At 35.5% G+C, this 18,146-nt stretch overlaps 2 protein-coding genes across 9 annotated transcripts in view; one reads left to right on the plus strand and one right to left on the minus strand.

Annotated features, from left to right (window-relative positions):
- Positions 1–9,535, minus strand: part of LOC118274980 (septin-7) — a 26,092-nt gene extending 16,557 nt beyond the window's left edge. For 2 of the 7 annotated variants that reach the window (XM_050698879.1, XM_050698880.1), the window contains exon 1: positions 3,131–3,690. In XM_050698879.1, coding sequence (XP_050554836.1) covers positions 3,131–3,538 — 408 coding nt within the window. In that variant the 5' untranslated portion in view covers positions 3,539–3,690. Of the gene's footprint in view, positions 1–640; positions 1,224–3,130; positions 3,692–8,326; positions 9,148–9,487 lie in introns of those variants that run through there. The other 5 variants (XM_050698887.1, XM_050698884.1, XM_050698888.1 and 2 more) reach the window with 5 other exon arrangements.
- LOC118274990 (regulator of microtubule dynamics protein 1) lies at positions 8,721–17,704 on the plus strand. 2 transcript variants are annotated; one of them, XM_035592825.2, is made up of 4 exons: positions 8,721–8,868; positions 15,985–16,170; positions 16,361–16,615; positions 16,707–17,704. In XM_035592825.2, the coding sequence occupies exons 2-4, from the start codon at positions 16,036–16,038 to the stop codon at positions 17,055–17,057; spliced, it is 741 nt and encodes a 246-aa protein (XP_035448718.1). In that variant the 5' UTR covers positions 8,721–8,868; positions 15,985–16,035; the 3' UTR covers positions 17,058–17,704. The 2 variants fall into 2 exon arrangements, with proteins under 2 accessions (XP_035448718.1, XP_035448711.2); XM_035592818.2 differs by lacking the exon at positions 8,721–8,868 and adding an exon at positions 15,583–15,893.
- Positions 17,705–18,146: the final 442 nt, after the last annotated feature.

An 18,146-nucleotide genomic window follows, 5' to 3' on the forward strand; every position in this document is an offset into this window, starting at 1 on the left:
TATATTTTGAATTGATTTTTCTACTGACAAATTCCATGCCTATTTGTTTCAAATGTTTGACAAGATTTATTGGTTCCACAGTGTCTTGTTCTTGGAATCTATTATTAGCTTCACAAAAACAACGACTTGTGATTAATAATAATGTGGCAATAATTGTTGAAAGTTGAAGATTCAGACAAAAACCCATAGTTAAATCATAGTCTACCTTTAAAAAGTAACTGTATCTACATCTGGTACAAAGATAAAACACACAACTAAGACGTCGAGTGCGATTGTGTCTTATTATGTTATTGACAAGTCATCGACCCCAGAATCGACGGGGATTAGGAAATAGTTACTTGGATCTGTTCTGCATGAAGAAACGGGAAGTCAATCAAATGCGTATTGACAGCTATAATATAAACGGATAGCATAGGAGTTGCATACAAACGACATTCTGTTCCAAAGGTTCAATTAAGTGACTCCCTTATCAACAGCAGTTTATTTATACTGAGACGGCAATGCAACAGGGTATTAATTGATGGCGACAATACGTCAGTACCTACTGAGTGATAGTACTAGTTCTAAAGGAGCTATTGTTTGCTTGATCACTGTGGAATTTTAAGTGTGAAATAATTTACATTGCTATCGTTTCATTTACCTCGGCTTTTCTGCGCAATGATAAGTTTCTCCAGATATCGCGTGGACTCGTCCATCCAACTTTGCTTTTATCAGTTCCACTGTCACCTACACTACTGGAACATCTTGTTAATTTAGTTTGGTGCCCGTTGACGCTATTTAGTGCTCGGTTTTCCATGTTGCCTGCATTCGAATACTCCCCCAACGGTTGAAGATGGCAAAAAAACAAACGACGCCACAGTCTTTCTTTACGCACACTAACTTCTCAGATATACCACGCACATTAAAAAGCCACTTGTTTAACTATTAACACAAATATCTTAAACAACAAACATTTACTATCACAATTTTACATTGTATAGACCTTTTTAGTTGTTACGAACGACTGGCCTCATCGATTTAACACCATTGTTCGTCTGTTGCCATATAAACACAAACTGATCACAATCACACTATTTACGTGAACAAATCGCGGAAATTTTAAATTAATTACTACAATATGAACGTCTGTTGCTAATATTCGAACACAAATAAACTGTTGTAATATGAAGCACCGTTCACGACTGTGTCAGTTTGAGGTTAAGTTACAAGCGATACCGGCTGCCGGTTGGCGCGCCACACCAGCGCACAGTTTGAGCCTGTCCTACACGGGGTGATTCTATCACCAATATTTTATCTACCTCATACCTATATGTATAAATATTCTAATCAGCTAAATGTTTTCAGAAAACTTATCACAACTCCCGTACAATTTATACTATCTTCTGAACTTATCTTAAAAAAGTATTTCCGGACCTTCTTAAGTTCATAAGTATAAAATATTTACAAGATATTTTTACCAATGTTACTTTATCTTTACTCCTATACTTCAACTTAATTACTCACTATTACTTGAACGCCGCCCGATAACAACGGTCAGGAAGGACAATGAAGTCTGTTAAAAATAAAGCACCACGTGTGTAAAGGCCTCTCCATAAACTCAGGTACCGCTGAGTTAATTATGACTATATCTATATAGACGACGCAAAAGGATCCAACCCGTCACACTTATGCCCACCAGACACACAAAGGCAATGAGCAATCGTTCCAAGGAGGGTTAAATAAACAGTCGATAAAACGTAAAATGAATCTTGTGCGATTGTATCAAAGTTGAAAACATATTGGTCACTCAATGGTGCTTAGCTTCTTATGAAGTGGGCTCAACAATGCAAGAGGAGAACGTGCCCCAACCGCTTTTGCCGGGTCATGAAAAAAAATCGTTTCGTAAAACAATGTTGCCTTGTAATGACAACCATTTTGCAGCACAGATACAGGGTTAATTAAGTGTATAGATACTATCGCGATATCCTAAGTTATGACAATTAAATATTTATTTAGGTAGGTACTTCGATCTCGATGCACACAAAGCCAGCCGCGATAACTTTCGAACTGATAATAATTCCAAGAAATTGGAGTTGAGTAAACATAGCGATAAAGAAACCTTTACAAATATAGGAAGGAATAACAAGTCATGAATGATCCTTTTATGTCGCAACAGTTGAACAAACTATTGAGGTCTGAAGTCTATACGATTATTTTCTATAGGTACTGATCGGATACAAAGACTGTATTTATTTTTTAAGTGTATACTTTGCTTTTGTTAAATCATTGTTTTAATAAAAATAAGCATGCCTTCGAGAAGTGTTTTGAGTATTTAATGTTCCAAGAATTTTCAGGTCAGGGTGCGACCGTGAAACAGTTAATGTCTGTTTAGTAAATTCGACACATGCGAGCAGAATGTCCGCCACTGCACGAGGTTATTTTTAACCCTGTAGACACGGGGTCAGTCACCCGCTCACCCCTCCCGCACTCCGAACCAGTCCTATCACATGAGGAACTGCGTGGGAATAGGTTGGCACCATGTCCTTACCCAGGACAGAAAAACACAAAACAGCAAAAACAGTTGGGATCGGTCACGACCACCATTCGAAGATGAATCACGGGAAAAACTTTGGAGACTTTGCGAGTAGTTAATTTATTTGCCTTCTTTCTATCGTTTAATTTGTACTGTTTGCCTTAATGCATACCGAAAAGATAACTCAAACTTGCATAATTTTGCTTTTAATCAATTTTAATCTTTATTTATTATCACAAAACTACATTTCAAATACAGAGTAATAAAGTTACTGTACTATATACTGTCTGTTTTATGTAATACAACACCTGACACGGTTAAGTATCACTGTGGTTATGGTATCGATATGTCTCAATGTAAACAAACTAGTTTCAGGCTTGCTGCACGTTACGTATGAGTGCCATCTTTTACATATTTCGGTATGCTACACCAGACAGAACTAAAATGTCGACTCTAATAAGAATAAGAACTAATAACTATTGAAATCCCTTTGATAAAACATTATAGATATAAGAGGGAATGAACTAAAATAACATCCCTTTTCGGGGTGCGCTAACTACGATTAGGGGACATGTTGAGGGTGCACATGAAAAACGGCAAGGGGACTCTGACACTTACCGTTGCCGTGTCGGTAAGGGTGACGGTAGCAGAGGTAGGCCCATTCGATGGTGGATTGAGTGAAGAAGTAACGGACACTTGGTTGTTAGAATTTTGTTCAATGATACGCTGCCGTAGCGCTAATCTTTCTAGACTAGCCAGGCGGTGAGATCCACCAGTTCCCTCTCTGTCTCGTTCCCTAAGCCCAGTTGTACTGCCCGCACTGAAGGAGCCACTATATTTAGGCAATGTCGGCGGTGGAACTGGTCTAGCCGTACCGCTGCGACCAAGCAGCGAACCGCTGGAAGTATACGCATAACTGCTGGGAGTCCCAAGTGTAGCCGTACGTGGCGCGGCACCAATTCCATTTAGGGCACCTGTGGTCCCATTGACGGCGCTGCCATTCACCGTCGTTGTGCTGCCGTTCATCTCCTTAAATTATTTTCCGTCATACGAGTATTACAAAATCACACACTGAGTCACTGGCTGCGTACTACGTTACGATCGCGAATTAGTGCGGCGATATGCCGGTGCGTTCAAGCCGGGTGCCCGACGGAGGCGGTTTGACAGCTCGGCGGTGCAGACGAGGCGCGCGGGCGGGTACGGCGCCCCGCACTCGACGCCTCCGTCGTCGCGGCTTGCCAGTGCTGCCGACCCCACTACATCTCAGGATTATTGCCATAACACCGTCAGGACAGAGGGTTGAAAATGCATTGTTGCCCGCTCTCTGTCAAGGTCAACACATATAACCTTAACTTACTCTATTTGGGTATTGTATTTTCCGACCAGTTTTGATTGGCTATTATTTTCATGATTCAAATGCAGCTTATTTTAAAATACGAATTCATAATAGAAACAATTATTATAATAAGTATTAGGATATTATCCTACCCTAATATTACCCATTGTAAAAATAAAACATCTGCTTAAAATATTATGAGTTCCTATCTACAAAGACTTTCTCTTCCAACGGGACCCGAGCCAAATGTCACTTTCAACGAAAAGATAGTAAAAAAAGAAAAAGTTTTAATAAGTAAGTACCGACAGATTTTACTGACGATATACGATTCAGTATAACTAGCAAACATGAAAGGAAGTGACGCTGTCTAGTTCATCGGCCTGGATCCAAGAAGCATTGAGGCGGCTACTAGCGGAAGTACATTTAAGGTACAAAGAATGATTTGATAAGTATAAATAGGTACCCTTATCGTTTATTTGTAAAGCGTACTCCACATAAGAAGTATAATGAATCCTCAAATAATCGAAGCTGAACGTCAAAATACTAACATAATGATGTTGTTTTTAAGCACATGGAATCAACAATTTGGTAAGGAGTAAGGAACACGTGTTAGTCGCATGTTTCAGTGAGGTCCAGCCATCGACCGCCTCATGGCGCATGCGCGTCCTCACCCCAATCCTGCGACCGTCTCTCCTTGCACAACCCCTCGCTTCGGTGCATGCAACACCAACGTGCTTCCCGTCCTCGTCTTTTCTATGAATGGACTATTGCAATAATTATAATTTTATTATAAATGCAATCACCTAAAGAGTTACTTTCAATTTACACCAGTCGTGATAGAGTCAATATTTACCTTGCGAAAATAACACGAGTTACAATATTCTATGATTTTTTGTATATTAATGATGTTTCTGTTATTACTAGAGCAAGCTTTCAAAACTCATTAATGGATTTAAAGACGGAATTGACCACCAGGATAAGAATTAACATTGTTCTTGTCAAACTTTGTAAACAAACAAGCGCCATCTAACGGATGTTGTCGACGTTGGGTATTTAACATGCGTATGCTGGTAACATTACCTTGGTATATATTACCGCTAGGCGCAGCTTGAAGCGAGCAAACGTAAACATTGCACTCATATGGACGTGATGTTATTACTCAGTAATCACCAGGTGGCGTTGTTTCAATATAAATTCTAACTTTGTAAGGAAATGTCGCCCGAAAATGGTCCTGAATCATCCGTTTTGATGAAATAGGTTTTGGACGACCAAGTGAAGTTATGGGCCCAATTATGGACAAAAAGTTTTCTAAATGATGGCGTTATAATGGTTTGGTTTAATTTGTAAGAATGACAAGGAATTCTCCGAAGGAAACAACTTCCATTCAAGGAGAACTAGAGCTCATCGAACTCGTTAAAAAAACACATGTTAATGGCATGTATAGTGAATACGATGCACCGTGACGATGTATAGAAATCGTATATATTAGACATTATAAAATGAGAGTATGAGAGCGCTGTTTCAGCAGGCTATTACCGACAATCTCATTGAGGTACGAGTGCGTAGGGAAAGTATGTTGAAACGTAAACATATTGAAAGATACTATAAAGATGCCTATACGCATGTAATACAATAAAGTGAAATAAAACAGGTGCTCAAACTCGTGTAGAGATACAACATACTACCTCATTCTATTCAGGAAAAGCCATGGATGTAGCTGAAGTATCATACTTCCTTATTTTAAGCAAATGAATTAGTATAGTTAGGTTTATGATTGGTTTGCTTGCTATACACATATGCACCGACGACGTAGAGGTATGTCGAACGTGCACTTGTGTTGCGGTCTGAATTGATGCCGTCTGTTTAGCAACGAACCTACAGCTAAATCAAAACATATGACGACGAGCTCGCCATGCCGCTGCCATATTCATTAAGTAATTTATATTGGAACACACCAATGATCGTGGAACTTGCACAAGGCAGAACAGCCTGCGAATATGTTTGAAAGACCTAATTCAATTGTTTCTTGGTATGAACTTGTTTCGAGAACATACATCAGAGTCGTTGTGATAAAGTTTTGGTTTTGGTTTGGTAAAAATATTAATAGCCCAACTAGTGAGCAATTGAAGTCTGAACTTCACACTATTTAAAACATTCATAAGGCAACCTCTCTACTAAAGTTTTCTACTAAAAAAAACTACTAAACTTTGGAAGTGTCACAAAGCTTCTAATCTTGAAACATAAATCACTTTTAATTTCACATAGCCTTCAATTTCTATAGTAGGTACCTATAATTATGGTCTCGACGTTACACACAATACAGAATGGTGTAAATTTTGTGAACGTTAACTATACTACGTTAGTCTGAGCTTAGGCAGAGAGATAAGAAGCCTAGCAAGTCAATAATACATGTAGACATTAGACGTGATAAAACTATTGAGGTTGGTAATTACCCAGTGAGTGCGCTTAACAATCATTAGTAATCAGCCATGACTGCATGCCTCAGGCGGTTCACAAGAAAATGTAGTTTCCAAATAACTATACGCCTTGTTTGGATTTACTATGAATTCAGAAAACTTAGTTAATAGACACGAAATCCACAAATTAATTATTTACCATCAGTTATAAATATATCAACGAACGTGCTGCTAAGCAAAACAAGCACGTGCGATCGCACTAGCAGGCAATGTTTCTAAAACAAACTCCAATACACAAAGCATGATTACGACTCAAACAATTCGGCGAAGTCACGCTGAATCAGAAATAGAACGAACCATAGAAACTCGGCTCTGTAAGCTCTGTTCAATGACCAGCCTGTTTCGAAGACGGCTGCTAGATGTTAGCTTTTAAATAGAAAATTATTTTTTCTACTAGTTTAATGCGTAAAACAATTAGTAAAATATAGTTTTGGTATATTGTTAAACTGGTAGAACGTAAGAGAAGTCGACTTAGGCCTTAACCAAATTTTAATTCTGAATACAATGAATACGCATTCACATAATTTCAGTTCTTCGTCTACTTTTTAACTTCATTAGCATTCTGCCGTCTCTCAACAATATCTCATTATACGTACTTCATCTTGATTTGAGACCTTGCAGTTTCAATGCGGCTTTTTATATTTACGACAAGAGATCGTGTTTACCAGATTTTAATGTATTCAGATATCATCACAATAAAGAATAGCGAGCGTGTTGGTGGAACTAAGTAATCGCATCAACCTACAGAGTACACCAAATAATAAATCAAAAACATTGATGATGCAAATGATTAATTACTGTTCAGTGAATAAACCAACGCAAGTAATTATTACTAGGTATATTATCTTTGTTTAAGTTATTTTGGAGAAACAACCTACGATCGTACATAAACATACGAACAAAGCCGTCGCAACCGCGAAAACTTGCGGTACTCGGTACGAGTATAAACAGTGTACTTGACGGATAAGCATCCATTTGACGGGTATTTAGAACAAAATATATACCATCAATTAGCCTTAACATTATTACGCTACTGCTCTACTAATGGAAGTCAGGCCTTAAGCTGATGCATTCCAGTTGCAATTTACACATATCTATGTGTAATGAATGCTTAAGCTAGAACTGCAGAACATCGTTGGGATTTTTCCTTTATACAGAGATCACAAGAGTATTTCATGATTTTGTCCTGTTTATTGTGAAATAGAAATACATATCTATAGTACAGATTTAGAACTTATGTTATAGTCATTGTTTTAACCGTTTGTTATACTGATACTCCGCTCACAATGCATTTGAACATGCAAAGCTTAATATGTATACTACAACGTCATGGACCTAATACACTTTAGAGTAGTTTCAACTAGACCTAGTTTAAAGTATTTGGTTCGATAGATAACATCGGTTACTGAATATGAAGATATAATAAATATAAACATCCCAAAAGTGGTAAGTATCTACCTTATTTTAATGATCACCTTGCGATTCCTACTAAATATTACGATTGTTTTCCTTGTAACAGTTTATTTATAAAACTGCGAGAACAATACAATTTGTGCTGTATAATACTTTAGCTCTGTAGGTATTTTTTATTGATTTTATGACTTATTTTTAGAAATTAATTGGAAGGCAATGTTTGTCTGATAAGATACTTAAACAAATTCTCACGAAAGTGGCTTGTAACAGAAAGCATAACGTTCAAGACCGACGACATATTTATAATTAAAATCCTTCGCTGCGAGCAAATGTCATGTTTTAAACCATTAATGATATCACGAATGACCTCTTTTCTCTGTTCAAATATATCATGCTGATAAGCGACATTAATATAGCCACTGCAGAAGTATTTTAGTGTTTACTATCAAAGCTATTATATTAAATTACTCGATAATTGAATAAAAATCTATTGCAATGTGGCACATTTTTGAAACAGCGACAGCAAATGTTTCCCTTTTATTAGGTCATCGTTAATTTTATATGAACAGGAATGTGTTGCGACCTTACCTGGTCTGTAGCGTCCCCACAGGGCTTGTAACGAGCCAAAACAGGTCTATTTCTTGATCTATTCAGAGGTGAATCCGATACGGACGTCATTGTATTTCACTGACGAATTTCACTCACACAAAGTATTATAACGGTTATTTTATTTAACTATTAATATATTGCACACCCATATGCCGCTCAAGAGGAAAACATACTGTTTTAATTACAGCAAATATTGTTCCACTACTCACTAGCAAACGCGATACCACATTTTTTCGTCGACAAATCACATCCGGAGAAGAGTCGAGTGAAGACCGTGTGTGTGGGTGATTCAACCGATTACGACAACCACTTCACCTAGAACTACCACTGATAAAAGTTAATGTTGTTACACTAATAAACACACCCTAAGTGACTCAGAAGTTATCGGATACCATAGAGCTAAAACTGTCCAACGAACGACGCGAATAGTTCAGTCATGTATAAGTAAACTTTACATTGTAAAGTAAAACTATACATTTGTCACTAAATGCCGCCAGAAAGTTTATTGCAACGGATCACTGGTAAGTAGTCTTTTTATTTTTTTAGAAAGCAAATTAAACAGTTTGTGGCTATAACTTCATTAGCTTTATAAATGGAGTTAACTACTCGATTTATCATTCACTTTTACTAGCTCGATAAATATTATGTTCACAATAAAATCACATTGCAACGACCGCTCCACGATTACAAATTCACTAACTGAAACAATATACGCGTCGTGGATAGCGGACGGGTTCGTCACTGCAATCAGTAGTGATGTGTGTAAGTGTGGCCCAGCTATTGTTCAAGACAGTCCCCATAGGGATTTGGTATCGGTGTCATGGTGCTTGCTGCACCCGACGGTCGACGCCTGAGGGCCGAATAGCGGTCGCGAATTCCTACTCGTAATTCAAATGACGCACGCAAAGCATACGTGCCCAGCGGACAAACGGTCCAGGCGACCTAATAATATCAACTCGATATCACTTCATTGCTTACGATATCAATACATTTAATTAAATAAATGATTGATTTCAATGTGTCCATAACTTTCATATGCTACGGTCAGGCTTTATAACGTATTTGACGGAAAGTACCTATGTAAATAATAATTTAAGGCTTAAGTAGCTTATCAAAAATAATAATTAGGTATGTACTCACCGCTGTTTTCCAAAAGTAGATAATGCAGCACATGAAACAAATAAAGTATTACTTAGTTACACTGCATACTAATTGTTACATCCAAAATGATGAATGAAACGATTTGCGAAAATACACGAACATACAAACACATTGCTTTTTCATGAACATTTATATTAACTTGTCCACTTGTTCACTTTTGATATTAACACTCAATTATTTTAATCCTAACTGACATACCTAGACAAGGGAGACAACAAGTACCGACATCTTCGAGACTTTCTGTGCTCATGAAATCAACTTCCATTAACAATTTTTATCCTCCTATTTTGTACTATTTTATAAACAAAAATATAATTAAATGTGCTAAATAACACGCAACTATGTGTGGCAAAGCGAGACATACTACTTACTCTGTATAGCTAAAGTCAACGCACGATTCAGTGAATCACTGGACCTGTATGCTAGCATTGTTTTGAATCCCGATTGTTTTCACGTCGTCATTGATGGACATGTTAAACAAATGACGCGACCTATTAAATATTAAAATCAATAACAAACGGCTTTTTCTTCACTTTCATCTAGCATTGTCACATTGTTACTCTTTGACTGCTACACGCGAGGAAAATAATCCTTACTCACGATCATGACACATGGAAATTATGAATAACAGGGAAGTAGGAAATTACGAAACTTGCCATTTACTTGGTCAGAATTTGACAATTATAAGATTTCGATTGCTTAATTTTAGTTCATCTAGATACCTTGTGATTAAACAGGCGATGTGTGCTCTTAAACAAATCTTTTAGTTCAAACCATCAAAACGCACTTCTCGGAAATAAAAGTTGCTTCCCACATTCACAGTAGCTATCCGTTATTATTTATTCATCTTTGTCTATTTATTGTTTCTGTACAAATTAATAGAAACAATGAAATCAAATTAAAATAAACAAATATATTATAAAATAAATCCCAAAAAAGCTTACACGACAAACATGAAGTCTCCATTGCTTCCATGATTACTGAATATTTTCTTCAAGTCTTCTTTAAGTCAATTAATTTCGAATACTTAAATGAAAAATCATGATTCCCCAGAAAACCTCACATCATATTGGAAAACAAATGTATCACTACACTTCTCGTTGTTGTGTATGATAGACCAACTGTTCATTGACCTGATTGTTACCAAATATTGACAATGTGACAAAGTTAAGTGTCAGCTTAGAGTACAACAATATACGACAGAGACGTTACTAGATGTTTACGTATGTGAGATAAGTATGCGTTTTGCGGCGGTAACGAAAAGCAGGCGGTGTGCGCGCTCGTCAACAGGGACTGAGCTGGCAGACGCGATACTGTACTGCGCGTGCAATTGCATTGCAGTACAAGCTATTTCAATACATGCAGGGAATTCGCGAGTCGGCGGATTCCAGCCGCTCGCGCCGGGGTGGCCGCCGTGAAGCGTCGCGTGCCCCGTGAGGTCAATCTGCTTATAGAAACTTAACTACGGCAGCGATGAGATACGAAAGCGATGAATTGTTTTTGAAGCTTCGTCACACAATATATCAGAAGACTTAAGCCTATCGGAAATGCCCCAATTGATATCAGTTTGATTAAACTCAATATTTATAAATTAATGAAAGTATCGTTTTATTTTCATACGAATAATATTTTATTGTAGTAACGTCTGCATTAAATTGCACGGCAATCAAATGAAGGTCATTTCCATTAATGATGACAAGACAAGCATGCAATTCAATAATACGTGAGGACTTTGAACCGTTTTGTCTCTAGATACTGCCCAATAATTAACCATTATTCCAGCTAATACAACATTTGATCAAATAAAGGTATTTCTTTCTGGACTCAGGATATTTTTGCGGTTAGTATTAGTTATATCGAAAATATTCTGATATTTTTGCTTTCCATAAATACAACAGGTATTCTTCAGTGAAATGTTGATTAGTGGCTTATGGTTTAGACGGGCGAGAGCAGCCGAGTGTACCGGGTACGTGCGGAAAGGTGTGGATTACAGTGAGGGCGATATAGTGGTCAGTTTCCGCGTGAGGGCGCACATCCTGGGATGAGGTCACACGCTCTGTGAGCACGACACAATACATCTATCGTATAAGAGCACACATTACTTGTCCAGGTACAGGGACAGTCTACATACTCTCACACGTGTAGGGATATTTATAAATTCTCAAAATTATTACATAGGCCTTTATAGGACCAGACAAACATTAACAAAATCGTACATACATTATCTGAAGCAGGCATAACTCATAACGCACATTACGCATTTTCAGAGGATGTATGAAATTTGTAATATGACTGTACAGTACATGACTTTGTAAGTCATTAAGGTAATATTAACAATATTTAGCTGTTTTGACTTTTTTAAGATCCATCTTTTGAATAACAACAATGAAGACTTTTTTATGTTTAAAATCCGTGCGGTTCATCTGCAAACAATGGCTCTCTCGGTGAGTTATTACTGTTTGCCAAATCTCCGGACTTCGTTCATGAAAAGTTTGAAATAATTTTCAACGCAAACATTTTTGCAGTTCTGTTCAAGCAATAAAAATGCCATAATAACCGCAGAAGGACATGAACAAGATTTATCCGTGTCCAATCAACCACACCATAATAAATTTATCATTTCTGTGATAAATCCCGTGTTTATCAGTGCACTAATTATCTTTTGTTTATCTTAGCATTTTCCTCGTGCATAGCACATTTTGACTGGACATATTCGCTAAAACAACTGTTTTTCGACTATCTTCTTTGGCAATTACGATAATCCTCGTGTGTTCATTCATCACATTATGGTTCTTGTTCTCACTTTCATAGGGACTACAACGGCTCCAGGTCATGGTACTTTTAGTCTATATCTCTATATTAAGTTGGAGTCTATTATCTGCTTAAAATACGTTCAATAACCGATAAAGTATCGAACGAAGTTATTAAATTTTTAGTTAAAAAAAAAAACATTCCTCCTCGTTCTATAAAAAAAAACTTTTAAAATTAATCTGGAACTGGGTAGAACGTGACTTTACAATAGTCTCAAAATTCGTTTATCGGGAAAAGAACAGCTTTCGTACGTTTGTACCTGGATCAAAAAATATTTTAGGGCACTTCTTTTCAGAATTTTCTGTATGAAGTTCGATTTGAGGTGGTCTTTTATATTTGTATGTAATTTAAAGCTCGAGTCACTGCTTCGTTCGTCGACGCAAGCGTGACTGCAGGTCAAGGGGTCTTGAGTTTTATTTCCAGGGTGGGCAAAGAGTGATTGGATTTTTCGTAATAAAACATCACCATCATCACTTATTCCTTATTACGTGGAACTTAATAGCTTAACTGGTGAAAAAGTTACATTAAAATCTACACTTCTACGCCTTCGTGATCCATAGCCGTGCCATTATGTATATCATATAATTTTAAACAAATATAATGAAAGACTTATTTGTTCCAAACAACAAAGATAATATTACAGTTCATAACAGATAATAAATTATTACAAGGGGATTGTTTACAAATGGCGGAAATGACGGAAAAATATATTTATTCTTCCTCCTACTTCCTAAGGGGAATTACTAATGAGTAATGACAATATCATGTAGTGTTAACTAAATTTTATGAGCAGCGATTAAAGGTCTTATGCCTCTTCCATGGTGTACCATCTATGGTGCATCACAACATACAATTATAATTAAACAGGTATGTCTTCCGGACCCACCATTCTCCAAACACACTCTCAATCACATTAGGCAGGAGGCAAATTAAATATGCAATTTAATTAACCTAACAAGTTATCCCTCTGAATACATATTACAGAGTAGAAAATAATATCAGTAATTCTTTTATCATATTTTATTACTGATAACAATATCAATTGCAGAGTAATTTAAACTGGTACAGAGCAAATTACATCAAAATTGATAGTATTTCATTTATATTAAATTTTATTATTAAAGAAGTCTTGTACAAACAGGCAGATACCCGTAACAAAATATACAGCTGCATCCTAACATTGTATGCAATTGTATATTATCATAATACTAAGACGTACCCCTGCTTCGTACAGGTGGCAGATATAAATTCCCAACCTCACTGACATCACAAACATGTCATTTGTTGTGTCAGTGGCTCATCAAGGCATTAAAAGAGCCACTAGTTATGTCCCAATTTTCCTGGTGAGTTTTGGAAATTTCACCAGGAAAATGTATTTATCCTCTTGACAACAACATCTAGAATTGTCAAACTACATGATACAGCCATTTACATCAAGATCAAGGATTAATTTTTATTAAGAAAATACATCCCATCCTTTTTACTTTTCACCAGTTAATCCTTTAACATGTATTGTCCCTTTGTATTATAACATTTTAAATTAAAGTTTTACTGTGATACTTTTATCAAAAAAAAGTAAAATTTGTTTGACAATTCAATTCAAAATTTATAATATTAAATTAGGATGCTTCACAAAAGATGTTCTATGTAATTATGCTACGAAGATGTGATAGCTAAGCTGTGAAACTACATGATCATTTTCACTGATACTGAACTATGTAACTGTTGAGGAAGATGTGCAGCTTGAGTATGCAATGTATCGATGGTAGGGATAGGGAAGCCATCCATAGCATGCATCTTTCCATATAAAAATAGCTTAGCTGAGTCCATTTCCACTGGTGCTATGCCATGTGGACTAATGAATATGACTGGTAGAAGCCAAACGCATCCACAGCAACATAACATACCACATAACTGGTGGAAAAGCACTCTTAATGTAGTTAACTGTCTCTCTGAGGAGAACTATCCTTCTTCCTACCATTATATTAAATGCGAATGAGGATGTATGTCTATTGGTCCGTATACACAGACCGGATCCTTTTAAAAGTAAAATGCGCGCCGATAGTCTCCGAACCAGATTTTTATGAAAAAAATCTGGACAGATTTGGATGAAATTTGGTACAGAGATAGATGACAGTCTGTTTCTAACAATTTTTTGCCGGGAATGCAATCGAAACCGCTGGCAAAGCTAGTAACTAATATAGGCATGTGACAGTGAACAAATTAACATACCTAATTAGAAGCAGTGTTGCTAATAAAGCTAAGTATTGGCAAGCCAGTTTAACGTTGGAATTTTGCTGCACATCGTAATCTACACTATCTGTCCTCACATTCATGGAACTCGCTAAAGATTTCGAGTTTTGATAATCGTAATCTATTAAGAAATTATTACTGAGTATACGAAATGAAATGAAGAAAAACTTGCACGTTTATCGCGTATAATATCTGTTGTACATTTTTTCAGAAATCTTTACGGTCGTATTGATAATCTAAACAAAAAGACCTCCTATGTATTAGGTATGTAAGGCACTCACACCTAATCACTAGTGATGCGAATAAGGATGTATTCTAAAATTGTTATGTAACACTTACACATGGACATATTTTTTTATTCTATATGCTATTTTTTATCTAAATGCTATATACAAACATTTAAACTAATCCTCAAACCGTTTGAACAGGATTGTGAATACGAAATTGGCGCGAATGAAGAAGGATGAGAGCCATTAATCTACATAACAATTGAAATAATCAAAGCGTATTATTACCTGATCTCTGCATATTGAAAATGCTAGTAATCCAATATTCAACCCAAAAACATTTCTTGAAACACCAATTCAACACACACTCTCAACGAACTGTCAACAATCTCACCCGCCCATGCACCGCGTAGAAATTGATTTTTGAATATTGTTGCCAGGACGAAAAAAAATTGTTATCATAATGATCAGATTACTGTAAATGTACGATTGTACACTAAAATATATAGCAAGAATATAGTAAATAGGTACTCAAAGGAAAACGCGGTAATGTTTAATTTATTTCTTATTTTTCATATAATATGAATTAGGTGTGCGTATCTTTAAATGTAATAAAAATATATAAATAATTTAGCAATATACCTACTTCATATTATGTACCTATTTCCTTATCGTCATATTTCTCCTATACTTATTATATATCTTTGCCTTATATTCCGTAATTTACATAGAAGTTTTTTGTGCTTAACTTCCTGATTCGTTCGAAACCAAAATGACAAATCAAACCATGACAAATGATTTACTGATTACGAAGCCAGCAACACAGCTATTTATGTCAATAAACAAGAAAAGTGTTTGTTGTTCTCATTTCTATATAAAAATAAGTTTTTTGTATTAAAATAATTTGACCAGAGGAATTATAAAAACAAAATAATACTAAAATCAATTATTCTTCAAGATTTAGGAAATACACGTACTCGTTTCCGAAAATGAATATTTTTTATAAACTGCGCCCTATATCTTACAAAGTTGTACAAAGAATTATCACTCACAGCAAAATAAATATTACAAATAATCCCAAAATTATAAATCAGGTAAATAAATTTATTTATTAATTAAGAAACGTAACGTAATCTTGCTGCTACTGTTTCTGTTATTCGACTCACATATTTGTTATTGTTTTAGGATATTAGCTTACCTAATAAAATAATAACGCTACCTACGACATTATCGTTTATGTTATGGCCTGTTAAAAGTAAAGGTGGTGCTGAAAAAAGTCCTGCTCAACAAATTTTACCTATAGAAGATGCAGACAAATTATTTGAAAATGGCCACTATGAAGAATGCTATAAATTACTAGCTGAGCATCAGGTACCAGTATCATCCAATATTCTATTGAATAGTTATAATATTATACAATATTTAACCAAATTTAACCTATTTTGTGACACACAAACTTTATCAAATCATTTGATACATGGTTACTTTTTATGCACTCTTTATATTTGGTGATCATTTATATAAATAAAGGCTGTAGAAAAATTATTTAAAACATTTTCAGGGCGAAGGCAATGTAGAAGTTCAATGGCGAATCTGTCGAGCCTTGTACAACATGTCAAAGGAATCAAAATATGACAAGCAATACAAAAACAATCTTGTTGTCCAAGCATATGAAATAATATTGAGAGTATTGAATGATACCCAAGACCATTACGCTGTACACAAGTGGTATGCTTTACTGCTGGATGCTAAAAGTTCACTCATTGGCATCAAAGAGAGAATAAGACAATTAGAAAATGTGAAAAAGCATATGGATGTAAGTTATTATTATGTACTGCACTCACATAGTTCTTATTTATAATTCAGTTTAATTATATTCCATCCATTGTAAATGTTTCTATTTTCAGATTTCAGTAACATTAAATCCTAATGATGCTACAATATTACATATGCTTGGTGAATGGTGTTATCAAATTGCTGAAATGCCCTGGCACCACAGAAAAATAGCAGAAGTGTTATTTGCTTCCCCGCCTTATTCAACATATGAAGACGCACTGGAATATTTCTTAAAAGCAGAAGCAGTTCAGCCGAGATTTTATAGTGTTAATTTGTTAAGACTTGGGAACTGCTATCTAAAATTACAAAAAGAAGATCAAGCAAAATATTACTTGCAGCTGGCTGCAAGTTATCCAGCTAAATCAAATGATGACCACAAAGCTAATACTGAAGCAGCAGAATTGTTAAAAAAACTTAAATAGGCTTTTTGACTTGTTAAAAAAACATAAATAAGCTTTTTGACTGTTTATTACCTAGTTATTTTTAAGAATATTTTATTTAGAATGTAAACATTTACATGACATTTTTTGTAAGATTGACCTATTTTATAATTACAGACTAATGAAGCTTAACAATTGTGATGAAATTTGTAAAATCTTTATAATAATCCACAAAAGCAGAAATTCACAGAAATACCTAATAATAAAATTTTGTGTTTAGTATTGATTGAAGATTTGATTAGATATGTTAATTTTACAATTAGTTACATAGTTATTTCTACTTAGATTATTTTAGTTTTTTTAGCACTTATAACTTATATTTAAATGTGAATGTGTTTGTATGCACTTCACATTAAAACAGCTGAAAGGATCGAGATGAAATTTGGAATAGGTGTAAATTATGGTCTGGAATAACAAATAGGTAAAATTTTCCACAAAAACGCGGGTAAAGCCACTGGCAGATGCTAGATATAACATAATTATAATGATTTTTCTACAATTCTTTAAGTTAGAGATAAAATAGTAGCTATTATTTAAAAACTATATTTTTATATCCATATATCGAATATATTTTGTATTACACTTTAATATAGGTATTTAATCAAGATATTAAAACCTTTATCACACTACATACTATCTTAAAATTATTTCGAAGCTTACTTCGCCCCTACTCTTGGACAGAACTACTCACTGTATATCTGCCATAATATACCTACTTATTATAATTATACTCTCTCAATGCTAATAACGTAACAAAATGGGAAAAAAGTTAATTTCGAGTCTTGATAAAACATTATTTTTTGTGCATAAAACTTAACGAAACAAAGGCTTGATAAATATAATGGGTACTGCTCCGTCGATTAAAATGGTTTACGAATATTTAGTATGGTCGGGTCGTACAAACACAAGTAATGCTGAACGCACAGGAAGCCTAGCTTTTTTTTGAGGGGGGAAAATCATCCAATGACTTCTCCCGCCTTGGGCAAAGCGAGAGGGAGTGTCAGACTCTTACTGACTAAAAACCACCCCGTTCCTACTCCTGCGTTTTGAGCCGGACCCCGGTAAACCCGC

This window comes from Spodoptera frugiperda, chromosome 15, assembly GCF_023101765.2.
Source record: "Spodoptera frugiperda isolate SF20-4 chromosome 15, AGI-APGP_CSIRO_Sfru_2.0, whole genome shotgun sequence".
Taxonomy (NCBI): Eukaryota; Metazoa; Arthropoda; class Insecta; order Lepidoptera; family Noctuidae; genus Spodoptera; species Spodoptera frugiperda.

Coding starts and splice junctions, on each gene's coding strand:
- LOC118274990 (XM_035592818.2), top strand. CDS start 15,789: ATGAATATTTTTTATAAACTGCGCCCTATATCTTACAAAGTTGTACAA. Junction 15,894..15,984: donor ATCCCAAAATTATAAATCAG/GTAAATAAATTT, acceptor TTATTGTTTTAG/GATATTAGCTTACCTAATAA. Junction 16,616..16,706: donor ATGTGAAAAAGCATATGGAT/GTAAGTTATTAT, acceptor TTCTATTTTCAG/ATTTCAGTAACATTAAATCC.